Raw genomic sequence first — 27,780 nt, forward strand, 5'->3', positions numbered from 1 at the left:
CGCTGCTGGGACGTGCGCGCCAAGTCATCCCCCGCCGATGGCCAGAGAGGCGAGACTTTTGGCGGCGAGGATGAATGCCTTGGCAGCCCCTTCCCTCCTCCGTCCCGGCGGCAGGGCTCACACCTGCCTCAGGAAATCGCCTTTTTCCCCCGAGGGCTGCCCGCTGTCCCCCGGCGTTGAGGGGCGGCAAGGCGGGCCCGAAGCCGCCACCGCTTCCCGCCGAGCTGTGAGGGGAGATGGGTGGCGGCTCCGTGAACGCGGCGGAGATCCTCAGTAGGGTCCCGAGCGCTCCTTTGTGAGGGAAAAGAGCCCGGCGCCATCCCCAGGCGGGGTCTCCTCAGCAGGGATTCACCGTGAGGGAGCGGCCCCGGATCCTCCCACGCCAACTGCGTGAGCGGGCGTGCAGAGGAAGCGCGAGGCGACGCAGCGCTCGCTGGGCTGCGCGAGCGGCGCGTGGCATAACAGCATTCCGAGAATAGCCCTAGTGAAAAGGAGGGTGGGGGAGCGGAATGAAGGGACCGTAACCGCCACACTCTGCCCCTCCGAGCCGGCGGCCATCTTTAGTCCGGGCAAGCCCTGCGAGCGCTGGCGTTGCGGCGTGCGCCCGCTTCCAAAATGGCCGCCGGGTGGCCCCTTTTCCCCTGACACGGGGGGCGGGCGGACACACGGCGGCCGGGCCCGGCGGCGCGGGAGGCGGGCGGAGAGACGTGGGGAAGGCGGCCAGCCCCGCACCGAGCCGCTGCGCGCCCGGGGAGGCGGGCGTGTGAGGCGAGGGAGGGACGCTAATTGCGTCCGGCGCGCGCGTAGGCGCCGTGCGGAAGCGCCGCGGCCCCTCTGCGGATTCGGCGTAGAGAGCGTTGGAGAATCGGCGGGCGGCGCGCGGGGAGGAGGAGGAGGAGGAGGAGGGCCGGGGGAGGGGGGCAGCTCGGTCCGCGCCGCCGCGGCGGAGGAGGGAGGGAGGGCAGCGAGCAGCCGGAGCCCAGCGTCAGCAGCGACACTGCCGGCGCCATGGGTGAGTCTCCAGCCCGAGGCCGTGACGGCGTGAGGGAGCGCCGGGGGCTCCATGATGGAGGCGGGCGGGCGGGGGGCTGCCTTCCTCACCCCTCCCGGCGGCCGGGAGCGGGGCCGAGGGGTCCCCTCGGTGTCCCATCCGTGTCCCCCGGTGTCCCTCGGTGTCCCCTGGCCCGCTGCGAGCTGCCCCCGGCCCCCCCGCCCCCCGCTCACTTCCTGCATCGTGCGCGAGGGCGGCGGGGAAGCGAAAATGCCAGAGGCATCGCTGCGCCCTCGGCCCTTTTTTTTCCCTTTATTTTAATTTTTTTCCCCCTCCCTTTCTCTTTTCTTCCCCCCCCCCCCCTCCCCCCCCCCCCCAGTCTCCCTCCTCCCCTTTTCTCGTTTTGCGCCCAAATTTGGGAGGGAGGAATTCGCGGCAGGAATTAAAGCAGGCTGGAAATATGCGGGGAGAGGAGCGGGTGGGACTGCGAGGAGGAGGAGGAGGAAGGGGCCGCCCGGGGATGGATGTCTGCTGGCAGCCCGGGGTCACCCAGCAGGCTGCAGCCTGCTTTCCCTCCACAAAACCGCTTCTTATTCTTACAGATCCCTACATTCAATTAATTATTATTATTTTTTTTATTCCCCTCGGCTCCCGGCCGCTCCTCACCTGCAGCGCCTGGCCTGGGCTGTGACTAAAAACAGAGGGGGGATCACAAGTGCACCCCGTACCCCCAAAACCTGGGAGCAGCGCTCTGCAGGCAGCTCAGATGCTAGCCACTCGCTTGCCAGATGGGTCCTGCAGGACGAAAGGCAGTGCTGCTTAATGTTTTGGGGCCAAGGGAAAGGCAGGGCTCCTGCAGGAATAATCGTAGCTGGCAACTTTAGGAAAAGCAGTGAAACTTATTTTACCATGACGTTGTCAACTTCAGACGGAACCGGTTATGTACAGATGTAATTCTGTAGCATAACAGCCTTCAAGAATCTTCTGCGTGCAGTTGTATGCCACCTCCTGCTGACAAAACATCAGCGAACGCGAGGCTGTCAGAAGTATCCATGTTTTTTCATGTCCATTACAACCTCCCTCTGCTTCGCTCTGGCTTTAGATTACATGCCAGGAAAGAAATTCTTCCATGCGTAGGGATATCCATGATCTATATTTATGTTGAGACAAAAAAAAAGACAAACAAACATCCATGTGAGTGTATGGGCAGCTCCCTTGGAAGTTAGATGGGCCACTGCTTTATATCTTCACCAGAAGGCAGATCGTACCTTCTTATGCAAGATGTTTTCGTAGCAGTAGCTTTCTGGTATTCGATGCTAACTTCATTTCTGACCAGACACCAAAGTAATAGTACTGTATTTCTGCTTTGTAATTGTCTGCGTGTAGTTTAAAGTCCTTGCCTGCTGAAATATTAGGAAATTGGATAAAATGTAGTTTAGTGTAGCATTAGGTATCTTTATTAGGTAGTGTAGCATTTAGGTATCTGATGCCGGTGTACTTTATCATGTTTATGTCTTGTTCACTTCTGTAAGATTACTGGCATCTCTGGCTGATGATTTGTACATATAAGAGCATTGTTACCTGCTGGTTTCAGATAGCTGCTTTTTTTTAGTTGTCTTTTAGCTAACATGTAAATAGCAGAGACCAATAAATAGAAATTTTACTTAGGAGAGCAAGTGTCAAAAAGATTTTACTTTAAAGGTCGGCTACTGCCTTGTCCACACAGAAACTGGAATCAAAATGCAAGAACATCACCTGTTCTCTGTCTACTGCTGTGGGGGAAAGGGTTGCTCCTTAGTCATTCTGAAATTGAAGCAAACATACCCAGAACCGTGCGTATTGGTCTGTGCTCTGATAATAACTTGCAGTATTTCCTTCAGTTTACCCACAAGGACAAGTGACGTGCCACAGTTAAAGTGGTGCTTTGAATGTGTACTTAATGTGACGAAGAAATGTGTCTGTATATATGCACAGAAACTTCATCGTTTGTCTTAAGCAGAGATAAAGGATGAGACTTATGCTTTTTGTAAGCAAAAATACAGTAAGTTCTGTTTTTTTTTGGTTGGAGTTTTTTTTTTTTCCCATTAGAAGTGCTTGTAAGCATGTATGGTAGTGTGGTTTTTGGGTGTTTTCCCCTCTGACTGACTGCTGATATAGTGGTGCTTTCATTACTCTTAAATTTCTTAATTTTCAGTAACTTCCCCAGTGCTTTATTTTTCTTGTTTTTAATACCACCTTGAAATACACATTAATACAACAAATTACAAATGCATTACAAGGGCTACAGATCCCAACCTTGTTCTAAATACAGTCGGTGGAGGAAACTTTACCTTGGGGAGGGTGTAGGAGAGAGGTTTCTTCTCAGAACTGTATCGCGACGTTCATTTTTAGCATTAATTTATTGCCAGACTTCACTTAACCTGTCTAGACCAGAGATGTGTATGTATGAGCGACGTTCTGTTTTCTCTAAGTTCATTCTCTCACTCCCGAAATAAGCCAGTTAATTGCAAATGTGTGCTCTGTAATTAGAATGGCATTTAGTCACCATTTAAGTAGTTTAGTTAAGTCTCGTATAAATTAGTAATTCAAATTTTGGGTAGTGTTAATCTCTAGGCGGACACAAACTGTCCTTAACAAGGCTTTGCCAGACTTGAACTGATGTTTATGAGATGTATTACAGAGGTGGGGATGGTGACACAGGTGGAATAAGGAGATTTCTCAACTGCAAGGGCTAGAAACTGCTCACAGAAACCAGTGACTTCCTGCTCACCTTGTCAGAGGGAGTTTCAGTTCGTGTATGTCAGTGGTGAGTCAAATTGGACTTTTTTTCCTGCCGCTGCCCCTTGTTTAATCACAGCATCGCGATGGTTCCATAACGTCATCACGTAGCTGTTCGCAGTTTGTTCTGGTTTTTCCTTTTCAGTAAGGAATCAAAACGCTCTTCACTTATGTAATGTGTAGTTTTGCTTTCTGCTTTGGTTTACTGCAGCTGCCCTGCAAAACCAGGCAGTTGCTGCATTGCATGAGCATGGCTGTGAGGCTACCGAGCCTCATAATGTTCTGATGCTTCGTGCTAAGTTAAAAATGGGAAAATAACCTGCAGGCTCACAAGCAGGTAGAAGACAGCGTGTATCCGCTCTCCTTTGGTTGGAATTTGAGCGAGAGGTACACAAGGCACATGGCTGACCGAACCTTGTTCTGATGTGCATCCCAGACTTCCTTTCTGCTAAAGCCGCTTCATCCGACTTCTGCTTTTTGTGCTCTTCCACCGTCGTAAGCGTGCTCTGCAGAAGCTGTCTGCAAGTCGCGTGCCAAGCTCCCTGTCCAGGCCGGTGGTGCTGTTGCACAGGTTGGTGCATAGCTTCCTTGGCCTTCCCACAGCCACTTCAGGCAAAGTTGTTCTTCAGTGGTTCTAACTCTGTACCTTATTTACAAACTACTCTTTATAGGGCTGTTTTTTTTCTTGCCAGATTTCCATCATTTAAAAGGGTGATGGTTCAGAATGCATTTGCAAATAATTGTGGAAACAATATTGCAGAACAATAACACTACGGGTGTTGCGTAAGTTCACTAGCTTCTGAATGTAACTGAACTACAACTGAGTGATTTCTTAGCGTAGAAGACTTGAAAAGCAATTTTTAGTCGACATTGACAATCGCTTCTCACAATGAATGTTTTTAATTGATTTTTGCCCATTTTACACTTAAATGTTTTGTGTGTGTTTGTTTATCTGAGTAGCAAAGCAGTTAGGACTTAAAAGCAGGGGGAGGAATGAATAAAACATCAGGGAGATTTCTCTTTCCGTTGACCCCTGTAGCTTTAGGAGGATTGATATTAGGATACGGCATATTGTTTTAGTTTCAGCGTTTTTATAAGAGAGCCTTCTAAGGGAAGCTTGCATCATAATCACAAAAGATGAGAGATCTGAAGAAAGAAAGAGTGAATCTGACTTGAGACTCTTTCATTTGGCCACAAAAAGACCAAGGGGTGACAGTAGCCTAGAAGCATGTTCTGGAGGGAAAGAAAATCACATGGTAAACTTTTTCCATTGTTTTGTGGTGAAGCGTCCTAAGAGCAAGGGCCTGAACGAGAGGAAGGGAAGCGAGGTATGAGGCATTCTCTTCCACGTGCTTGGTGAGACTGGGGTGTTGTGCTTTGAAGTAGCAGTTTACCAGATCTCAATCAAAATAGTTACCTTCTTTGTAGAAAACAGTCTATCATAGACTAATGATATTAAATCAGGCCTTTCAGAAAGTCAGTCTGCTGTTGAAGGCAAAATTTCTGGTGTGACACTTGCCTGGAGAAGTGTTGTAAGTTACTGTAGTTGACACTGAAGAAAAAATTAAGATAATGTGAACGCTGGTACTGGTGCCAGTGGTTGTCACCGTATTGTGGGGAAGCAGATTATTAGAAGGAGAGCACATGAAAAACTGATTATTTTTTTTTTTTATATCTCATGCGTTAAAAGAATATTCATGTAGTGATTCAAGATGAACTTTAAATAAGATGAAACTTAACCTAGGGAGATGGACAGGATTGCCAAGAGTACTTGAGGGAATGGTTAGCATAAAGCTTAACTCATGTCTTTTCTGATAGTGGCCGAGTGGAGTGTTTTAGGCTCTTACATGCAAAATAATTATTTTACAGTGTACAGGAAGTTTTAGCTGCCCAGCAATACTCATGAGCAGCATCCTTTCCATGTGGTTCCCTTTCTTAAACACCTTTACCCCAGGATTTCATAGCTTACACTTGTGTAACTGGACTGCAGCTGAAAAAGACTTTCTTGCTTGTGTATTCGCCTCTTCTATTTTGTGTTACCTCTGGTGTTCATGTGACTGGTATGACTAGATGAGCTCGCTGATGTAAATGAAAGCTAACCTTAGGGTAGGGTAGTTGTCAGCTGGATATTTGAGCTGATCTGGCTTGTTCTTTGGCTGCACAATTACCAGGGCAGACGGGAGGGAAGCCTAAGCTCACCCTGGTGATACGGTTTCTGGGCAAATCTGTTGGCCAGTGGCTCGAAGGGAGGCAGTTCAGCTGCTTTCCTTGCCCTTGCAGTGGTGCCTCCCTGGCCCTGCTTTTCATGGAGCTCAACTTGCAGGAATTGCTTTTTTTCCCCCCCCCCCCCCCTTTTTTTTTTTTGTTGTTTCCTCTCAGTTGAGCTCCCTGAACCTTGTCCTGTCATGGGATCACAGAATTGTTGGTGCTAAAGAAAAGGCAAGTGTGCTATAGGAAGGAGACGGGACTTGGACCATTTTGGCTATAGATGGCTCTGTGCATCCCTAGTTCAGTGCCTGTTTTAGCCCAGTACTTCTGCGGAGAGATGTGAGCTTGATTTTCTGTTCCCACCCTGACACCCGTTTTTTTCTACTCCGTTCTAACGTAGGCTGAAGGCTGTGGTGGTGTGCCCAAGGCAGTGGAGATACGCGGCAGCTGATCTAGTTGTACAACTTGTTTACTGCCACTCAACCCGTGGTTAAGATAGGGAAAGGGGAAAACCCCATCCCCTTGGAGCAAGGAGTGGTGGCGGCTCTAAAGGCAGCACTCTCCCCTCCGTGCCCAGCTGCTGACTGAGCTGAGGATTCATATGTGGATCCTCATAAGCCCTGACTGATGATGTCTGCAGAAATCCTACAGCGCAGAGGGCCTTGTCCTGGCCAGATCCTACTGTGACGATGTTTTAACTGAGTTAAGATACTGCTTCTAGCTGACTTCTTGTCAAAAACAAAGTGGTTGTGTGAGGTATTAGCAGCTGCTTCTGGAGAAATGTGATTTTTCTGGAAGCTTTCTGACAGCAAACATTTTTCTCACTGTATAATCTTGCCAGTGTTCCCTGTAGCTTTTTAAAACAAGAATGCAAAACTCAGAGTCTATGACTCAAAATTTGAGTTCCGGATGCTGGCTCAAATGTAATTGAATGGTTTCAAGTTTGGGGCAGTGAAAATTCCCAAAGTGGTGTGAGTCCAAGAAACCTGTTTTTTTTCTTATTTCTATATTTTTTTTCGCTGCCTCTGAAAACAAACAAGACTTTGTAATTTTAGTTAGGTAAGGTATAGTAATAAACCAAGAGATTTGATATTAGTTTCCTGTTGAGAGGCATTGACAGATGGCGTGAAATTAAGGTCTGAGTAATCCCTCGATCATGGGCAAAGGGCGGCCATCCTATTTATTACCTTCTATATGTATTTTTTTTTTTTATGTTTTTGGTAGTTGATGGAGAATTTCCAGGGAAGAATAGTCTGCAAACTGCTGCAGTGCTGTTTGCTGGAGCTCACAGACATCTCCTGATGGTCAGCCGTGCCAAGTATTGACCTTCAGTGCTTTTATTTGCAGTTGGGCATCTGCAGACTTCAGAGCAGTGGAGGGAACCTGACTTTGCAAGGAAGAGATGGAAGCAATGGAAGACAAGACCTTAAAGAGACCAGGGCAAAAGTTAGAGGATATGGTTGTGCAGTCCTTTTTCAGACCTTGTGAGGTTGAGGACTCTCACAGGAACTTGCAGGAGCTTTCTTTTTAGTCAGTTAAAAGAAAATTGCGTTAAAGTGTTAGAAGTTCCAAACAGTACTTAAGGCTGGGTGCTTGAATGGAAGAGAAGAAGATGGGGATGTTGAGCACCCGTTCTATAAACAATTAGCAAGGAAAGCTTGGAATTTCAACACAAACTTGTTCCTTACAAGCCATTTTATATTTATTTAGCAAGTTACTTTTTTTCAGCTGATAGCTGTTTATTCCTTTATAGTTGTTTAACAAGGCATCTGCAGAAGGCATTCAAGATTTGCTGTGTTCTGGATCCTTAAGCAATTGAAATTATCAGTGAATTCAAAATTATATCACAATTCAGTATTTCATGCATACCAGGTTATGGTACGTGATTGCTAATGTGTTGGTAACAAAGGGAAGCTGACATCTTGTTTGTCTGAACAGATGCAAGAGTTGATTTTGGAGAAGACTTTGGAAGGGATTAAGATACAGCTTCTCCAAAGAAATGTTTAGAGATGGCCTCTAACCTGGTCGTGGAATGGATTTTGCTCGGCCCTCGCTTTGTGTCTCTGGCTTCCTGCCTAGCGATATGCCTGCAAGGCATCCAGTGTCAGTATCCCCCTTTGGTAAAGGTGACTCGTTCTCCGTAAGGTTTATTCTTTTTTGCTGTAGGTAGTGAAAATGACCCTGTGTTTCTTGTTCTCTCCAGCTGTTTTCCCAGTTGTGAATCTTGGCTGTCAGGCACTCTGGTGTGGCAGCCAGGTAAGGAGAGGTGCGAACTCCCACTCTGAAACTTAGCATTGCTAATTGCAGCGGAGCTGCTCTGCTGCTCTATATCTTGGACTGCGTAACGCATGCTCTTTGCAGCCAGCTTGGTGTCTAGTGCCAGGAATTAAAGTAGTTGGGAAGTGGGGAAACGAGCAGATTTGATGCTGCTGATCATCAGGATGGAGCTGTGGCTGTGGTCCTTGCAGTCAGTTGTGCACCTGAGGGAGCTGGAAGGCTGGCGTCCTGAACACCGTCCCAAGGTTTGCCTTCCTCTTCGAAAAATGTTTGCAGTAATCACTGAGGTAAAAATGAATTCCTTTACGTGGAATAAATGAAATCCAAACTTAGGGTTTCTAACTGCCAGCTTATAATTACCTCTCATCTATAAGATAACAATTATATATTGTAGTCATCTTAAAATATATCATCCAACTTTAATGTTATTATCAGTATGGACCATTCTTTCATATCAGGATGTTTCCCTGCAGGTTGCAATAGTGTGAGATCTTGATGGCAACCAGGCTTTACTTACTGTCTTCCCTACGTAGTAATTACAATGGAACAATTTTTCTGTGGTATCTCTCCAGCTTAAGAAATAGCTCAAAACAATGCAGGCAGCCAGCTGTGTTTCAAAACTTGGTAGCATCTGAGGTTAACACACTGACTGTTTCTATTAATTGGCATCATTCTTTGAAATAGCGCCTGATTGTTATTTTTATCTCTTCGGTCTCATTCAGTTCAGTCTCATTCAGAAAATTCAGTTTGTAATTAAAAGCCTGACTTCTGTTAGCGATGAGATATCCTCATATGTTCATTTTTCCAAAGGAATTGCTTGTTGGAGACATAGGGTTGAGCACTTTCAGAAGTGCTCAGTTCACACTGTTCTGGAGGGCTGTTTGTGCCAGCCCAAAAGGCAGTAGATAGTAAAAGGCAAGTGACAAGTATGTATCTCTTAGAAAGTTTTAGCTCGGCATGTCTGTCTCGGTGAAGCCTCCTGCAAGTCAGAACTTGAGGTATTTGGTACAGAAACTAGTGTAGGAAAATAAAAGCATATATAGGAAAGCAGATGGCTTACATATGGGAACGGGTGGCATCCGCCATGCAGAAATACGTGGCAAAAGCCCCTCAGCCTCGGTAGGGTAAGAGAGAAGTCCTGCTGTTACCAGAAACACCAGGGGAGACATGCTGCAACTTCTCGCAAGGTTCTCGGGGTGTGCACTGCACCTGGAGCATGGTGAAGGTACCACAGTCTTTGTGCATGAGTAATTGAGGTCTTTGTGGCTTACCTGCATGCTCTGGGTACTCGAAATAGGTCTGCTGGTGTTGCTGCATTTCTAGCCTAATGGGCTATTTCTTGGGTTGCCAGCCTTAAGTCTCCTTGATGAGCCAAATGGGTTTACTTCTGTATTCATGGCACAGAGCAAAAGTAGGCACAGAGTGCAGGTCTGCCTTTTTCTAAGCACCCCAGTTGAAATAGGAGCAGTCGGGTTGCAGGAATCTTCTCTTCCTGAAAAATTCACCCCGATGTTTGGGCAGCTGTAGCTAGCCCTGGCTGCTACTGCTACTTTGCCCAAAGGTTTGGGGTGGAGATGGAGGAAATCAGCAGCACACTTCATAGAGTGAGACCGATAAACCATAATCTATCACCACTTGCTGAGTCTTTGTTAAACTGGCTGATCTGTATGCAAATTCTGAAGGAAAATACAATCTTACTTGGATTATGTGAACCTGAAGGAGCTGAAAGTATTTTCACCAGTACCTTGGATTAAAAGGAAATGGCTAAGGATCAAAACCAATACGTGGCAGCACAGCACTTGAACGTGTTTCTTAATGGTGCTGGTAGGATGCTTTGTTGCCCTTTCTACTAGGTTTCCAGCAGTGAGTAAGACTTGAAATGGACCCCAAGTTGAGGCACTTGCCAATGTTGTGGAGAATTTCTGGTTCCTGAAAGGTGGCTCTTCTCAAACCTGTACTTTAATGGATTTCACAGGAGGTGAAAGTAGAGTGTGTGTGGTAAAACTGCCAGAAAATTCCCACCATTTTCTTAATTCTTTTCAAGTTTATTTACATCTCTTTGGGAAACTTACACAAACCAACTAGACAAAGGACATGTGAAATATGAAGCCAAATACAGATTTTTTTTTTCTCAGAGGTTTTATATAGCAGAATCATATAAAGATTTCTCTATTTTGAAATATTTTGAAACAAAGCTCTTTCATATTTTAGCTTTTTCCATGTTTCCTTTGAATCTTTCAGCTTCACGCTTTGAATGTTTATGCTGATCCAAACACTAAGGCAATGTTAGCAAAACCAAGGAGGCAGAGGAGTTAGGAAGGAAAGTTAGAAGTGATGGATAACACCATGTCACATTTGGTCGGAGCTCAGACTTCTGCTGTTCTGACACTGGCTCCCCTGGCTGCCTCGTGGCGACCCCTTTCTGTAGGCATCCCTGTCTTCTGTGTCTCTTCTTCACCCCTGCTTTATGGAGCAGAAGATAATCAGTCACTTGCTATCAAATTTGATTTCAAATGGGTCGCTGCAGTTAGATGCAAGTTGCTACCTGGTGGTGTTCTGTGTGTCAATTTCTATAACCAGACTTCAGGCCTTTTTCTTCTTTTAAAGAAAGGGTAAAGTGGGAAAATGAACAAAGAGAGCAAGAAGCTTTTAAATTGCATCTTGTGTGTTTATACTCTTGTATTTAAAATGCAGAAGAAAGCTTCCTTTTCCTTCCATGAATTAGTTGTCTAGCTAATTCCAGTAGAGGATGACACAGGAACTGTTGCTGCGTGTGGCTGGCCTGGGTGTCTTGTGGGGTCATCTTGGGCAGGACTTCTTTCAGCATGCTGCGGTTCTAGAGGCCTGCTTTTTGTAGGTTGACAACTTTTTGGTTTGTTTGTTTTCCGTCCTATTCATCATTAGTTTTGTTGTTTCGGAATAGTTGGCTGGCTTCTTTTTCCTGCAGTTGTCTGCTTTCTCGCACTTGTTTGGTTGCTGGAAGAATGACAGCACTGTCTGTGGTCCCTGCAGCTACTGCAGCCTGCTCCATTTGCTCAGGCGTGCCCTTGTATGCTGCACGCTGGCTATGAAGAGCAGCTATTTCATTTTTTATAATAGATGAACTAAGGTTTACTAGTGTGTTAGTTATATTCCTTTTGTTTTCCTTTGGAGTTTCCCACTTTCCATGTGGGCGCACTGCCCGTAGCCCAGCAGATACTGTACTGCCAGCTCTTTCTGATCTCTTGCAGTGCAGAATCCTTTTGCTCTTAGAAATCTCATGTGCTTCAGCACTATCTGCTAATAAACCGGATCTGAGTGTCTGGCACAGGGAGAGAGAGTGAGTCTGAAGCCAGCTGACTCTTCACCGATACTGACTCAGTGGCTACGCCCAGTGAGACTTAGAGGAACAATCTGCCTTGGAACTGCAGTCACTGCATCAGCAGTCGAAGTTACTGATTACTGACTTGATCAGTTTGCTCCTGAAGGCTGAATGAGATTGTGGTTTATTGGTAGTGGTTGCACAGTGAAAGAATTTTATCTTCTGGATCCTTTTTGACGAGTTTTAATTTTTTTCTAATATAGGCAAGACCCCAGGCTTGCACTCACAAGCCAAGCTTTCCTTCTACAAAAGGTTTTTAGTAGCTTTCTGCTGTCTGCAGTTGATGTGTGCTAGAGGGAATAGAAGTGCCAGTTTCCCTTTCATCAGTGCTAGACTTGTGCTGTGCAGATTATGGCACATGTTATTGACTCTGCAGATGTTTATACTTTCAACAGTGAAAGGAAAAACATTTTTGTAGATGTTCAGCACAAGTTTAACTCTACAGCTGTAGCTGATGAGTTTCCTTTTTCAGATTGTTTTCTCCATACTTAAACTCAGTATTTGTTGTAAATGTGGATAGAGTATATCTTATTGTTTGTAAAAGCAAGATTAGGGTATTATCTATTGTAACAACAAGTGCTAGGGGTGTAGTAGAAGCATTACTGTACTAGATACTGCTACCTAAAGCTCCTATTCTAAGAACAAAAACTGTCACTTGCAAAACATGCAGTTGCTCTCTGCCTTTGGGACGAGGCAGGGCACGATGGGTATGTGTATTAGCTGTATGCTTTATGCATTGCCTCATATTGAAAATTGGAAAATATTCAGACTTTGTCAAGCTGTGGGAAGCTTTTAAGGCCCCGAAGATGTTGATAGGGTATCTCCTAGTTTGTCCACCCCAGTTCCTAGAAATCTCCTTAACCTGCTGGACTTTAAACAACTAGCACTGTTGCAATGGGCAAAATCGTAATAATAATAATAATAATAAAAAGTTACATCAAGTATACTTAAGGAAATAGTGGTTTATAGAACAGTCTTTCTGTGTAAAACTAGAAATTCACCTAAACTGACCCTATTTATAATGTGATGGTAAGGAACTGAATGTGGCTAGAAATATGCAGAAATTAGTTCTAAAGTTCTAAAAAGATGGTTCTAGCTTTATTGAAAGCAGTGTTAGAGCAGATGAAGATGCTGGACCTGCCAGAAGAAAAGAATTTTCTAAGTAAACTGTGTATAAGAGAAAGTTGCCCTGTGCCTAGATACTGTACAGGAACAGACTGGCTGTGTAGCAAATGTGAATTTTAGAAAAAAATATTATGTTGGGAATGTATTCGCTGTTCCAAATGCATGGAATAAGTTAAAAATGATTACCTTCTGTTTGCACTGTAAGTGCCATTGCTATCGCATGTCTAATTTAGCAAGTAATTGTGCCCTTTCTAAGACTATTTTATGTTGCTTATAGTGTAGTCAGAGTTCAACAATTCATTCTTGGGTTTTCTGGGATGCTTCTGGAGACTTTTAAAAATGGTGACAAATCCTAGAAGGAGAATAGGGGAAAAATGTATTGCATTTCTTGCTTTTAGAATAACTTCGAGAAGCTCCAAAGCCCCAGTATAACAGAAAAGCTTTGGCTGGATCAGAGATTCCTCCAGTGTTTAACTGTTTTTTCTATTTTATCCTTTTTTCTCTCCAGCTGTCTTCATTCATACTTGCTGCTGGTTTGGCTGGGTCGTAAATCCTTCACATTTATCATAACATCCTGTAACAGACTGGCAGTGCGCAGCAGCTGCACTTACCCATGTAGGCTCTGAGCTGAGCTCTTGGCTTGCACAGAGGCAAAAAATGGCTTTAGCTCACCTTGGACTTGCAGCTCTCCTTGATAAGGGAATAAGGTGTGCTGTTTGGTCAGGCAGTGGGCATGATGGCAGTCATCTTTTGGCCCAGATGGCATTACTTGCAGAATGACTTGGAGTTCTTCTGTTCCTGGACATGGTCAGCTCAGAATAAAGGAGAGATGTAAATTACAGTGACTGGGTGACAACACAGATGATAGACTTAATGGAAGGCAAGGTAATGAGGATTTCCTGATTGCCTCCTAGGAAAGTGCCGCCTTTCTTTCTTCTCATCATTTGCATAGTTACAGCAGCTTGCTGTTGGCTATTAATCTGCCAGGTCAAATGATGGATCTAAAAGCACCAGCTCTGCTGCTTGTTTATGTGGGCTCTGGCATTTTGCTTGGGGCAAGCCTCTGTTAGAGTAACATTGAGCATACAAAGTGGATGCATCATAAGTCAGCTAAGGCCAACGTTAAATTGCTTGTATGACTTGCTTTCATTTGTGCTAAGTGAGAGCAGAGATGACGAATGACAATGAGGGCTTACAGGAAAATATTACAAGACTTGATTAAAGTTGATAGATAAAACGCAGCGTAGGTGAATGTAAAGTGATCCATACACAGACGGCTTTTGTGCTGTGCACTCAGAAGGGAGCTGTGACCATCTGCTACAGCCTGGGAAAAAGGTCTTGGGCCTGTGCTGCGGTTCCCTGGAAGCCTCAGCTCAGCACTCAGCAGTAGTTAGAAAACCAAACCGGGTGTTGGGAGAAAATAAGAAAGGAACAGAGAACAGGAGATCCCATGTGATGTGGCTGTGTAGGTCTGTGACTTCTTGCCTCTTGGATACCATGCATAGTTCCCACCTCTCCAGAAGCTTGCAGATCTGGAAGTGTTGCAGAAGAGCGCTGGAGGTGATCAGAGGCAGAAACAGCTGCTTCTCAGAGAAGCGTGCTTGGTTATTAAGGCTGTTTTCCAACACAGGTAGCACTGTGTGCTTGGCAAACTGATGGGAATGTCACTGTTTATTCACAGCACTGCCTTGTTTCAAAGTTTAAAGTGGTGATGTGCAACATGATAAATGTTAGTAACTTGGTGCTTGGTATCAAAACTTTTGGGTGTTTATACTGCTGCAGTGTCTGCAGTGTTGTTTGGTCTCCCAGCCTGTACAGCTAGCTCCATTTCTGCTGCATGTGCATCTGTCCTTCCAGAGCTGCAAGGAGTGTCCTGTGCTGCATCTTGGTTTCAGCAGGCAGAGAGGGGCACTGGGACTGATGGGCAGGGCTTTGTTTTTTTGCCTCCTTGGAAGGGTGCAGCAGCAAAGAGCTAAATAGGCAGAGTTCTTGTGGCTCTGCACACTGGTACGCTGTGAGGGGGGCTGGGAAAGCAGAAGGCACACATCCCACTGGGTAGTAAAGGAGAAGGGAACCTCAGTGCTGCTTGAGCTAGTATTCATGACAGTGTAAATTGTCTAGAAATAGGCTCTGAGCCTCTGGGAATATGGAATTGATTAAAAACTGGGTGTTAGGGTTCAGCAGCATTACTGACTGCTGTCTTAGAACTTGGCAGTGAGATTTATTTATTTATTTCTTCTAACAGTATCTTGAAATGCTCCAGCACCAGAAGATACTTGGTGGAAAAGCAAACAAACCAACCCCCAGAAATTCGAAGGGTCTTTGTGAATATGGTTTTATCGTTAAAGTATTAAAGTGTTGTGTTGGAGAGCTAGCTTGGGTCTTTTGTCATCTGCAGGGTCAGATGATATTAAAAAGGCACTTAACTTGTGCACACTGATTTGTTCTTTATTTTCTGGCTGTTTAACCAAGACAGTTATGCCCAAACTTGCAGTAGTGCTTTAATGCTCAGTATGGGAAATGGAGTTAATTGGCACTGCTCACTGAATGTATAAAGCGATAAAGAAATACAAGAACCTGAGAGGTGTTCATGATGATGGTGGCTTTGATCTTTTTACCTTTTCCACTCTAAAATAAAAAGGATGTACAGTATTGTGGTGAAATCAGATTACGTATTGTGGTGAGCACCTATGTAGAAAACAAATACCTGTGAATCTATTGCAGGTTCAGGTAGCATGTGGTAAATGCTGAACATCTAGAATAGTAAGGACTACTGAGTGACCACCTGTATTGGCAAATGGTTTGCAGGCTGTGTAGCTCATTATCACGAAATGAAGCTATCTGTATAAAACAGACTAAATCGTGGTTGTGTAAAACACTGTATTCTAAGTATACTAGATTAAAAATATTTTGGGTAACTTTGTTGATCAAATGTAAGTAACTTTTCTTTCTTTTTCTTTCTCTCCTCACACCACCCCTGTTAATCTCCCTGCATTGCTGCTGTGCCTGTGTGGGCTCCTTGCTGTGATGGTTCACATTCATCATTTTACTGGACTACTCTTGGATGTATTCTATCCATGTCTTCAACACTGGAAATGACGGAAATGTGTTGTTTACAAAGTAGCTGTAAGTATTCCTTTGATAAAGACACGTTACAGCTATAGTGCAAATGCAAGAAACATTAAGGCTTTAGTAGGTGAACTGAAACTGAACTTAGGTAGCAGCTGGTTGAAAACTAGGAAGGAATAAAAGATAAGAAGCTCTTGTAGGTATTGGAAACATGAGATCTCACCCTACACAGATATCCATACAGTGGAAGCTAATACTTCAACAGAAAAGTAACTTCTTGTAAAAGCTGTTTGAGGAATTTAAGAACATTGATTTTGTATTTTTTGTTGTTGTTGTTCTGTTTAGAAACAGAAGGTTCCTGAACAACTAGGACCTTTTCAAAACCTGTACATTGAAAGCACTGATTTTAATTGATATTGGTGTATGAGAAATCTGAGTCTGGCAACCAGCTTTGGTTTTTAGAAAGGCTGTCTTATTGGTAAAGTATAAATGCTGAAGTTAAACACAGCATTAACGCTAGGTATGACATTTCTTCGTATATCTTTCTGATTAGTGGAATTTATATTTTGTTGTCTAAAATAAAACAAATTATGGATGTAAATGTTGTACATCCACTTAATGGAGCAAACAACCTGAAAGTTGCTATATGATCTTGCTTAGCAGTTCATACTCAGCTTTCTTAAAGTTCCTAGAAGTTAAACTATTCTAAATGTGCAACTCTTATGTAAAGAGGAAGGCAAGGAGATAAGAAAAAATAATATTTTAAAACAAGAGTTACTTTTAAAGGCATTCTTAATAGCAAAAGAAATAATACCTTGATATAAAGCAAGGGATAAGCTCTTTCTTGTAAGTATGGCTTACATTAAAAGGCATGTAGGAATTAAAAGATGCAGGTGACTGGTCGACAAGTAGAACTACATGTATGAGGAGTGTCTGAATATGGTTAGGTCTTTTATACTTTGTAGACTGAATAGTAATTACGCATCCTTAATAGTTATTAAGGACCTGCCCTGTTGAGGAAAGTTTTAATGCCTTAAAGAGCATCCACCTGCCTGTGAGGTAGTCTCTGAAGCATTGGCTCCTATTTAGTGTTTTAAAATGTGACGTATTTCTCAAAAGTTGTAGTAATAGCCTGGAGAAGTAAAATGGTCCCTGGATTTTTACATTTCTGGCTGATTTTTTTTTTAAAGGTTTAAAGGTTTTAAAGGTTTCATCTTTTGAAACCTTTAAGATGAGACTAGTGCTGCACTTAAGGCTGAATTCAATCAAAAAGCATCGTAAAGAGTTTATTGATGACAGAAGGCAAACACTTGCACATTTGGAGAAGTACTAACATTTGTACTGTTGTGTGTATTTGAACTCGAAGTTACAATGCCTGGCTTTAGCAGGCTGTCATTAAATGTTCCTCTTCATTCTCTATGAGTTAATGAATTAAAAGATACTGCGTTATTTAAACTTGAAGGAAAATTAATATATTATCACTAAATTAGAGCTGGGAATTGTTTGTTCTAGGATTTCATCCTTTCTTTCAAAACAGTTCTGCTAAATTCAGACTCTGGATTTATTTAAATTCAGTGGTAGCACCAGTATAATGTATCTTTATAGTGGTGTAATCTTGATAGAAAATAATGGCTTCTTTGCCAAATGGAGAAAGCAATTATGTCAGTTAAAGCAAAAAGTCAGTTCATTGCAATCTCTCAACACTAGGAAAAGAAGCTAATTCTTATTTGCATTCAGTGACTTTAAAAGAGAGAGTTTTTCTATCCTTGCAAGGAATGTTTGCTAGAGTTAAAAATATATTTATTTTAAATTAAAGAAGTTACTGCTCTTAAGAAGTTTATTTGTTGATTTTAGTGTTTAGAAAAAAGCATCCAAATAAACATGAGTCAACCACATACCAAATTTAAATCGACCATACTCCGTCCCATGCAGTCAAGTTCTGAGGCAATAATGCCTGTAGCAGAACAGATGACATTGTGTGTGTTTGTAGAATCCCTCTGTCCTCTTGAAGTTAATTGTGGAAAGGGGAATTCAAATTTGTAGACAGTGCTTCAGCTCCGAGGATGTGCATAAGTGCTGTAAAATCTGAAACTGATGTATTATCAAATCACATCCTGTCAACTTCGGATAGATATAAAGCTTAAGGTTTTAAAGCCCTTGCTCCATGTAAAACAGTATGTTGTGTTGTGTTCAGTAGGCAATTGTGTCAAAAGTATTTTTGTTTTTTTCTGTAAAAGAACTGAATTGTCTTATCTCAGAAGATGCTCAGGCCTGCCTGATCAACAAGCCCACTGGTAGAATTCTACTAAAAGAATGGTTTAAAGGTAACATGACATGGGTGATTTCTGGAGGTTAGTCAGGTCTAGCAGAGTGATAGAGAGGCATTTTAAGCACATTCAACATTTTTATTGCTGTGAGAAGGAGTAATGGGTAACATCCGAAATTCTCATCTCTTTTCATAGTAGGCAATATTTTGAATGACTCCTTCAGGGTGCAAGCCAACTGAAGTTTTGCCTGTGTGATGGGTTTGTTGCGATACATGCTGCATTAGTATACATCAGAAACAGATTTACCACGAAAAGATTAATAAAGGCTTCCAACTGTGTGATACAGGAGAAGTGACTGCCAAGTTAGTCCTGATAATATTGGGGCAGTACCGCCACAACTCTCAAAACTGTAGAAGAGCTACACTCATACTACTTGCCTGTGTTTCAAATGGGTGTTGTACAAAGATGAGTATATTTTAATGTTTGCACTGTTACAGTATTGTGCTTGCACAGCGATTACATGGCAGTTGAACTTGCTAACATTCCGTGCCAGTCTCTTAGCAATCCAGTCAAAAAAAAAAAACCCTAGGGTTTCCTGTTTGTTGCTGCAGTACATTGCATGGTCTTTGATGTAGGCAGCTTAGGGTTTTGAGAGGTAGGATAGATAGCACCCTTCTTTGAAAATGAAGCAAACTGTTAAATAGCTTGAAATACAAGCGCAATAAGAAGCTTTTCTTTTAACTTTTTCTTCAAAATATCTCATCTCAGCAACAGAAGAACCTTGAAGGATATGTGGGGTTTGCAAATCTTCCAAATCAAGTATACCGGAAGTCTGTGAAGAGAGGATTTGAGTTCACGCTCATGGTAGTAGGTATGTTTCTTTTTTATTCATTCAGTGGTGATCACTCGAAGTATGTTGGCATAGTTCTTAAAATTTAACGTGATGATGTAAGTATGTTTTTGTGTGATCTCATGAGAAAAATGTCTTCACTTCCATACTGTTAAGTCCATAGTGTTCAAAAGAACAGGTCTTGTGCAAGTAGGAAAGAACGAGAATGAACTGTACAGTTCATAGAGCTTAAGAAACAGGGCCAGTGTGGCTCTTGTCTAAGATGTATACTTGCAACTATGACAGAATATAAATAATTTGAGCTTTTTTTTTTCATTTGAATAAAAAATGGAACTGCTTTTAAAATTGTGAATGCAGCATGACGATCTGAGATCCAAAAGTAAAGCTGGAGTCTTTCTTTGAACATCACCATTCAGCACGATCCCATGTATCCTGCATTTCTGTGGCCACAAAACTGTGCTACAAAATCAAAGCTTTAATTTAAACAAACCTTTCTAGCTTGTATGATTGCAAAGAAAACCAAATGTAAAAAGTTGGTTCCCTATGGACTACAGAGAATTTGAAACTGTAGTTAGTATGGATGAAGAGTGCTGGGCATAATGGTTCATTTAGGCTTTGGTGATGACCCAAATTATTACCTGTCCTGCTAGGACATCCGATTTCCCTTCCCCCTCCCCCCCCCATTTGAGTATTTGAATTGTAGTAGATCATTATTAAGGTTTAGGTATATCTGTACCCAACTGATGCATATGTACTGGTTATGTGACTCACTTTTGTCATGCTAATGGTTAAAATTATTAAAACAAACAAAAGAAACTTTGTAATAGTCATCTGTCTCCTTGATGTCTTCCTTTATCTTGTAATTTGGGTAGCTTGCTTAATGCTTTGATGTTTTGTCATCAATACAATGGTTGTATCGTGCAGTCATTATGGATATGTAACAAAACTGCTGTTGACAGAATTAGAAATTAAGGTCAAATATCAGTTTATTTTGATGGCAAAGTGAGAATTTCAAAATTTTAGGGTTGCTTTTTTCTTTTGCAACTTGAAGTCCCATCGTAATCTATCATCCAACTACATAATGATAGTTACAAAACTGTTCAGTCTTAAATAAAATTTGATTTTCCATTATTGTCCCTGGGGGGAGCGGAGAAAGGGAAGGCAGAAAGGAGGAAATGATTTTTGTAAATTTTAAACAAAATGGGCAATAATTTGCAGTTCAGTGTTTCATTCCTGCAAAAACCAAGTCACTTAAAATGCAAATAATACATGTAGTGAATGTATTAGAGCTGTAGAAAATGCATACAGTTAATTTACAGTTCTTTTGCCTGTTTAATAATTTAATTTAATAACTTATGGCTTAATGAAATTGCATTTAGGAAAATGGTAGAAGATTGTGTTCTTTGTTCTAAAATTTGATGGGAAATGAGATCTCAATTAGAAAATTTTGTTACTCCTTTTATACTTAGTACTGTTTTTATACATAATAGTAAGACTTCATTTGTAAGCAAATTTGTCCCATTGTGTGGATATTCACTGAGGGAGGTTGTCAGTAATATTCTAAATTTGGCTGTTGTTTTCCCCCCACCCCAAGTATAGACGTCAACACTATGTGATCGTTTGGTACTAACTACATGGGGGTGGTGGTTTTTTTCTCCTGGTACTTCAGTGATGTCTATAGTAACGCATGTGCTGAAAAGACATGTTTTTTAAATACTAAGCTGAAATAGTTTATATTTTACTGGATGCTGCTGTTGGTAGAAATTGACCTGTAGTGGGCAGTTTGATTAGTAATAGTAATCAGCTGTTGTTGCATTCTTGCTTTGAGGTAGTGTACTCTAGGTTGGGCTAGGTTCTTCAGCTGACATTAGGGTATGGTTCTGCAGTAGTAAAGGGAGCTAACTATAATCTATTTATTAAGACTTCAAAGTTTCAGAATGTAGTGCTAATCTGTATATGGTCAGTGCTGGCTGAATAAGAACACTGTATCATCTCTTTGTGAAAATCCAAAATATCTTTTGCTTTTTGTGCTGCCAAGAGTCATGTGTGCGTAGCTGCCTTTTACTGTAGATTGCACAATCACTGGTCTGCTGGCTGTGCTATATTTATAGATGCTTCAACGTCAGTATATCATCTGTTTGGTCTGAAATGAAAAACAGGGACCAGTGCTTCTGGTTGCTACAGATACAAGGGAGCGTATTGCAGTCTGCGCCCAGCAGTTTCCAGGTGTTGATGAGGCTTACCATTGCAGCTAATTCATTTGTATAGGTACTGCTTCCTACTTGTTCACTTAGTCTGCAATTACCAATTCACTGTAAAGGATTTGTGTAGCAAGATAGAGGGCTTTTGAAATTAGGCGAGCATAAGGCCCAGTGGCTGTTGAAGAAGCTGGTTTCTGGAGCAGATCCAGGATGCAGGTATTCCTTACTGGAGCTGATGGATGGTGGTTGTGGGCATGCTTTGGAAGTGGCTCTGTTTCAGCTGTGTGGGCAGCAGGCTGTCCTGTAACATGGTCTGAGCTGAACCTGGTGAGATCCATGTATTGCTAGGGAGGTCTCTTCTGTAAACACAGCTGCTAATTCCAAGGCGTTTATGTTAAATGTAAAGTGTTTGAAATGCATGTAAAGATAAATCATTGCTGTTATTATATATCCTCATTTGTATTTAATGTTTTGGGAATCATTGTAAAGCTAACCTTAACAGGAACTGGCATTACTCTGCAGCCTTGGCTCTGCAACTTTGGCTCTATAGCTCATTGGCTATATTCATTTTTTCTTTCTCCAAATTGTGTTGTTTTGTTTGGTAGAGTTTGTAAACTTTTCTTACGAAATTGAAGACTGAGCCCTTTTTTCCTACTTGATCATGTGTAATTAGGACATTATTTTGTGTTTAAAACCTTCACGGGACTGTGAATTCTGGATTGGACCTATTCTAAAAGGCCAATCAGTATTTTAAATTAAATCCCACTATTTTTGAAATTCTCTTTGTAGAATGAAGGCTAACAGGTGCCTGCTCTGAGGATAAGACATCAAGGAGGCAGAAATACACACTGAAAGCTTAAGTCTTGATGCGTTCAAAAGAAGATATAATGCTTTAATACAAACTACTTTGAACTACTTCTACACTTTGAATATTTAAAGCTCACCACTTGCAAAATTGTCAAGTTTGCAGGCTATTACCGTTGTAATTTTGTGTAATCTCTTCACATATAAGATGGTTGGACTCTCCAGTGTTTCAACAATATAAATACATCATCTAATATTAAGACTGTAGTCTCCCTTTCTCAATCTTTTTTTTTTTTTTTTTTTTATTGAGGAAAGTGCCTGCTGAAGTCAAACTTACAAGAGAAATTCTGGTAGTAATACTACCATGGTTGGGAGCTCACAATTAAGGAAATCTTAATTGTGAAATTGTAGTTGTCTGCTTATTAATATAATTACACTTGGATAAGTAGTGGGTGTGTTTGTTTTTTTGTTTTGTTTCAGAGTAAGGAGGTGTGGAATAAGAAGTGTTGCTTTTCACTGTGGTCTTTTGTCTAAGCACTGAATCAGAAAATCCCTCTTGTTCTTGTACTGAAATTATACTGGTATGTTTTGAAATAACACCCAAGTAAATACAGTCATAATTTTTTTAAATTCTCTTTTGCCTATATTCTCAAGGTACTTCAGCGTAATTATTTGGGGTAGCTTTTCTTAGAGCAATATGCTTTTAGGTGTTTGGGTGTCATGACTCTTATTGGAGGTTGGACTTTTAAATTTTGTTGTAAATCATCAGCTTTTCTTCCGTGAGTAGAAGCCTTCCAGGCAGGTGGCTTTCCAGAAGGCATTTCTACACAGTTCCTGTTTCTTGAATGACTGTGTGGTAGCTTTGACTCGGAGAGCTGTTTTGAACCCTTTGCTGTAGCAAATTGTCTGTTTTGCTTTCCAATTGTTGCTTTACCCTTGTAGCTCACCTGTGGATTACAGCTTAAAGGAAAATATACAGTACTGTGATAGCATTTTGTTTGTAATTACATGCAAACATTAAAACATTTTGGTTTAAATATGGCTTTTTGGCTTGGACACAAAGTAGAAGGCTGTATTTTGCAGGACTTGAAGTTACCTTAAAGAAAAAGCACCCTTGAGTTTTAAAATGGCTTTACTCGTCTCTGAAGAAAACTCTGACGAGTTTAATAGTGGTACCTTGTGATGATGGATCATGTTCTGGTGAGAATGACACTTCTGTTCACTTTCTGGTGCAGTTTGTTTATCAGGCCAGCAGGCATGCCGACCGCCTCAGATGCTCATGTGGACTTGTCTTCTGCCGATGCATGGCTTCCCGTCCTCCCCAGCTGCACTTCAGAGCCAGGAACAAAACCATCAAGTATATGACAGGATAGGAAAAATAATTAAGTGAAAAATAACATTGGACAGGCAGTCCAACCACTTGAGGATGTTTCCGGTTGTTGTTGATCTGCTGTGGTTTGAAATGCTCTTAATTAAGGTTTCTTTATTGCCTCTACTACCACAGTATCTGAGTGTATGTTTGGGCTTTTATGTGTCCTTCATATTTGGTTTGCTTGGATTAATGAAGAGTATTCAGTGATGCTGACTATTCAGTGCCTAACTGAGCCATTATATTTGAGTCATGAAGGCTCTATTGTCATACAAACACAGTTTATGTTAAAACACATTTTGCTTTTAGACCTAGATGGGAAGAAAAGAGAGTTCTGATCTTCCCAGTCAATTCTCAGCTTCCTTAGGTTGTGTGGTTGCATTACCAGTTACAGAGCTCTTCCTTGTCTATGTACAGTCAGGGGTGTACCCTGGCACATGCATCTATCTCAGAAGCAAAAAGCTCCTTAAAGAAAGGAGCTACCAAAGCTTGCTTAGTCTTGAATGTGTCCTGCCTCCATGCTGCCATTTCCCCTGTAACTTCCATTCCTCGAAGTACCTCAATTCCTCCAGTCCTCTCCTCCAACCTTTGTTACAGTCGTGTGTTCTGTACTGCTGCCTTGGCTGTGGCCCGTTTGGGGCTCCTTGCACGATGATCCTGCTGTGCCGGTTGGCTGGTGCCAGGTCAGCGCTCTCCCAGTTCCCACTGTTGCCCGTTCTGTAAAGAAAAGTGTTTGTGTCCACCCCTTGTGGAGCAGACGTGACTCCCTTAGGAAACCAGATAAAAAGATTTCAACTTAGAGGTATTCTGTTGACTGGATCGTGAGGTTTCAGTGAAGTACAGAAACAAGAAAGGGCCTTTGAGGAATGTTTTGACCTAAAAAATTAGTCTTTCACATACTGGCTGTGTGGATTCAACATGTTCCAGTGATGATGTCTACAGAGCGTTAAAATGGATAGCTTAATCCTTGCCCCTAACCAACACACCCAAGACGCATAGAACACGTGCAACAAAGCAAGACACGTAGAATTCAGGAGAACTTGTGGATGTGCAAGGTGCAGAAAACTGGTGGAGCCTAGGATGGAGCCGGGGTATTCCTAAAGGTGTCACATGCCTTGGGGATAATCGCTGGTGTTGGAGTAACGCCTGACCATAGAATCACAGAATGGCTGAGGCTGGAAGGGACCATCTAGTCCAATGCCCCTGCCATAGCCAGGGATGCCACCCACTGGATCAGGTTGGCCGAGGCCCCTTCCAGCCTGGCCTTGAACACTTCCAGGGATGGGGCATCCACAGCTTCCCTGGGCAACCTGTGCCAGTGTCTCACCACCCTTCTGCAGTGAAGAATTTCCTCCTAATGTCTACTCTATCCTATTTTAGTTTAACACCATTCCCCCTTGTCCTATGCCTTCTTGAGGGTAAGAGGTAAAAATGGTATAAAATGGGCCTGATTTCTACCCCAAATGGAGCCCCTTTCATCTGAGAAGCTTCCTGTGCTGCTCTGTGGAAAGGAGCCCATGCTGGAGCAGTCTGCTCCTGAAGGACTGCACCCTGTGGTACGGAAATTAACCTGACTATCATGAGAAGATGCTGACATGAAATGGCTGCTCCACACCAACAGGAGCAATGTCTGCCAGGCTGGGGTCCAGGCTGGGAGCTTGGCCTTTGGCCTTGGAACTGCACCTGGGAGCCAGGACCATCATAGGTGTGCAGCTGGACACCTGAGCACCAGAGATGCCCTGAAGAGACCGTCAAGGAGGACACAAGAATCTGGGGAACAAATGACCAAAACCTGATGGAGAAAGCAAAACTTTGTACATCGTATTATTGTTGAATTTATTGTTGTGTTTAGTGTTGCTAAAGGTCAGTTAGTGTTTATCTAGAAACCCTAGCTCTTCATGCAGTCTCACAAATTGCTCGCTGTAGTGTTTTTTTCAGTCCATGTGAAAAAAAAATCACCTTAATTTTTGTTAAACTGCTTTTAAGGGTTTCCCTTGCTCACTGTGCAACAGTTTAGGCTTGCGCCTAAGAAAAATTGTAGAGACTATAATGGCTAAAAGTGAATCTGATATTTAAAACAGCAGTTCTTCCATACTCATTTTCTTTAAGTTAGCAATTTACGACGTTAGTTGGGACTGTAGTGCTCACTGCACAGGTCTTAATAGCTTTTGGTGTTGTTTTTTTCTTTTTTAATTTATTAACTGCTTGGATGCCATGCTTGCTGACTAGATTATATGATGGCCAACCTGAGCATAGTATCTCCTCCCAGATGCCATACCTAGGGGGAGGTATGTTCCGTGCTTTGCCTGTGCATGTAAAATATGCAATCATATGACTACAGAGTCCTGATGACTATGTGCCAAGTGTACTATATTCAAATATTGTATTGAAAGTTGAGGAAGCAGCTGAGGAAAGGTTTTATGAAGCTTTCTTTGTGTATTTAACTCAACCAAACTGTTTCTTGTTGTGGCAGTGTTTTGGTCAAAACCTATTTTTTATTGTAATGTGTATGTTTGTCTCCTCACAGAGGTTTTGAGGGAAGAGACTTGCAGCAAACTTTGTGAATATGAACTCGTAACTTGGCAAAAAGCTGCCTATAACCCATTTGGTTTTAATTTCTTTGAACAAATGGTGATTCTTATAAAAAAAACATTTTCTTTTTTTTTCTGTTTCATGTATCATTTTGTTGTCAGCCTCATAATAAATTATATGAAATCTTTTACTTCTATTTATATTGAAAATAGTGTTTCCAAGGGATAGATTCAGGGAATTTCATGAAAACCTAATGAGGTACTGTGCTGTACACTGTGTAGGTGTTATTCTCTCTGTCTTTTTTAAGCTTTCTGGAGTTTTCCAGTACAAACCTATATAATTAACCCTTTTCATTCATCGTAGTTGTTTTCAAGCCTGTTGTAAACTTCTTTCCATGTATCTATGGAAATATTTTTTCTTCGTTTTCCTTCTGCTAGCTTATCAGTTTTTCAGTGTATTTCTAAATAAAGTTGTCCTTGCTAAATTCACCCATCTGTGCACGTGTGTGCATGTACACAAACGCTGTTACTAAGCTGGTATTTCCTATATTGCAGTCCTATTGTTGAAGAACCCTTCTCATGGGTTCTTCTTGTTGAAGAACCCTTCTCATGGTGAGATCAGCATTTGGATCTGGTTCTTGTTCCTTTTGGTTAGAGGTTTGAGGTTTGCAACTTAACTGAAATGAACAAAGCTTTTTTTTTTTTTTTTTTAACATTAGAGTGGTTGGCCATTGCTTGGTGTCCTAGTCTTGCTGTTGTACGTACTTGGATGTGATGGTGTTTAAAGTAACATGCAAATTTAACCAGGTCTTAAGGAGGTACCTAACTAGCAGATGTGTTCTGCTGCTTAACTTGGTTATCAGATGGCTGATTTTTGATTCAAACCTCAGAAGCCATCAGATTGTCCCGAGCTTTTGTAGTGCATTGGTATGAGCAAAATGTTGCGCATCTTGTAAGTAATGATGGGTTTCAAAGTTGTGTGGTTAGTATCCCTTTTCTTTGCCTTGGATAATCAGGTGCCAGTTTATTGCTGGGCTGCTTCTAGGGCAGTGTTTGCCACAACCCTGGAGTTAGATTCAAAGCACGTTTTCTTTTCTTTGCTTGCTTTAATAAAAGTGCTGTGTGGGTTGAAAATAGCTTGTCTCTTCCTGTTGGCTAAAAATGATAGGCGTGGCCTGCTGTATTAAAAAATGCTGAAAATTTCATGAATGAGTAGGCTCCATTTTAGGGCCGGTACTTTTCAATATTTTTATAAACGATCTGGATGTAGGAATAGAAGGTATTTTGAGCAAGTTTGCTGATGACACCAAACTTGGAGGAGTTGTGGACTCGAATGAGGGTGGAAAGGCCTTGCAGAGGGATCTGGATAGGTTGGAGAGATGGGCGATCGCCAACCGCATGAAGTTCAATAAGAGCAAGTGCCGGGTCCTGCACCTGGGACAGGGAAACCCTGGCTGCACGTACAGACTGGGCAATGAGACGCTGGAGAGCAGCCTAGAAGAGAGGGATCTGGGGATCGTGGTAGACAGCAAGTTGAATATGAGCCAGCAGTGTGCCCTGGCAGCCAGGAGGGCCAACCGTGTCCTGGGGTGCATCAAGCACGGCATCGCTAGTAGGTCGAGGGAGGTGATTGTCCCGCTCTACTCTGCGCTGGTGTGGCCTCACCTCGAGTACTGTGTGCAGTTCTGGGCACCACAGTATAAAAAGGACATGGAACTGTTGGAGAGTGTCCAGAGGAGGGCTACGAAGATGGTGAAAGGCCTGGAGGGGAAGACGTACGAGGAACGGCTGAGGGCACTGGGCCTGTTCAGCCTGGAGAAGAGGAGGCTGAGGGGAGACCTCATCGCAGTCTACAACTTCCTCGTAAGGGGGTGTCGAGAGGCAGGAGACCTTTTCTCCATTAACACCAGCGACAGGACCCGCGGGAATGGGGTTAAGCTGAGGCAGGG

At 42.6% G+C, this 27,780-nt stretch overlaps 1 protein-coding gene across 2 annotated transcripts in view; it reads left to right on the top strand.

Moving 5' to 3' along the window:
* The first annotated feature begins 993 nt into the window (after positions 1–993).
* The window catches only part of SEPTIN7 (septin 7), a 76,511-nt gene continuing 49,724 nt past the window's right edge, over positions 994–27,780 (top strand). Inside the window, exon 1 of one of the 2 annotated variants that reach the window (XM_068670430.1) lies at positions 994–1,012. In XM_068670430.1, the coding sequence (XP_068526531.1) occupies positions 1,009–1,012 (4 nt within the window). In that variant the 5' untranslated portion in view covers positions 994–1,008. Of the gene's footprint in view, positions 1,013–18,850; positions 18,948–27,780 lie in introns of those variants that run through there. The other variant, XM_068670429.1, reaches the window with a different exon arrangement.

Source organism: Anas acuta, chromosome 2 (genome assembly GCF_963932015.1).
Source record: "Anas acuta chromosome 2, bAnaAcu1.1, whole genome shotgun sequence".
Lineage (NCBI taxonomy): Eukaryota > Metazoa > Chordata > Aves > Anseriformes > Anatidae > Anas > Anas acuta.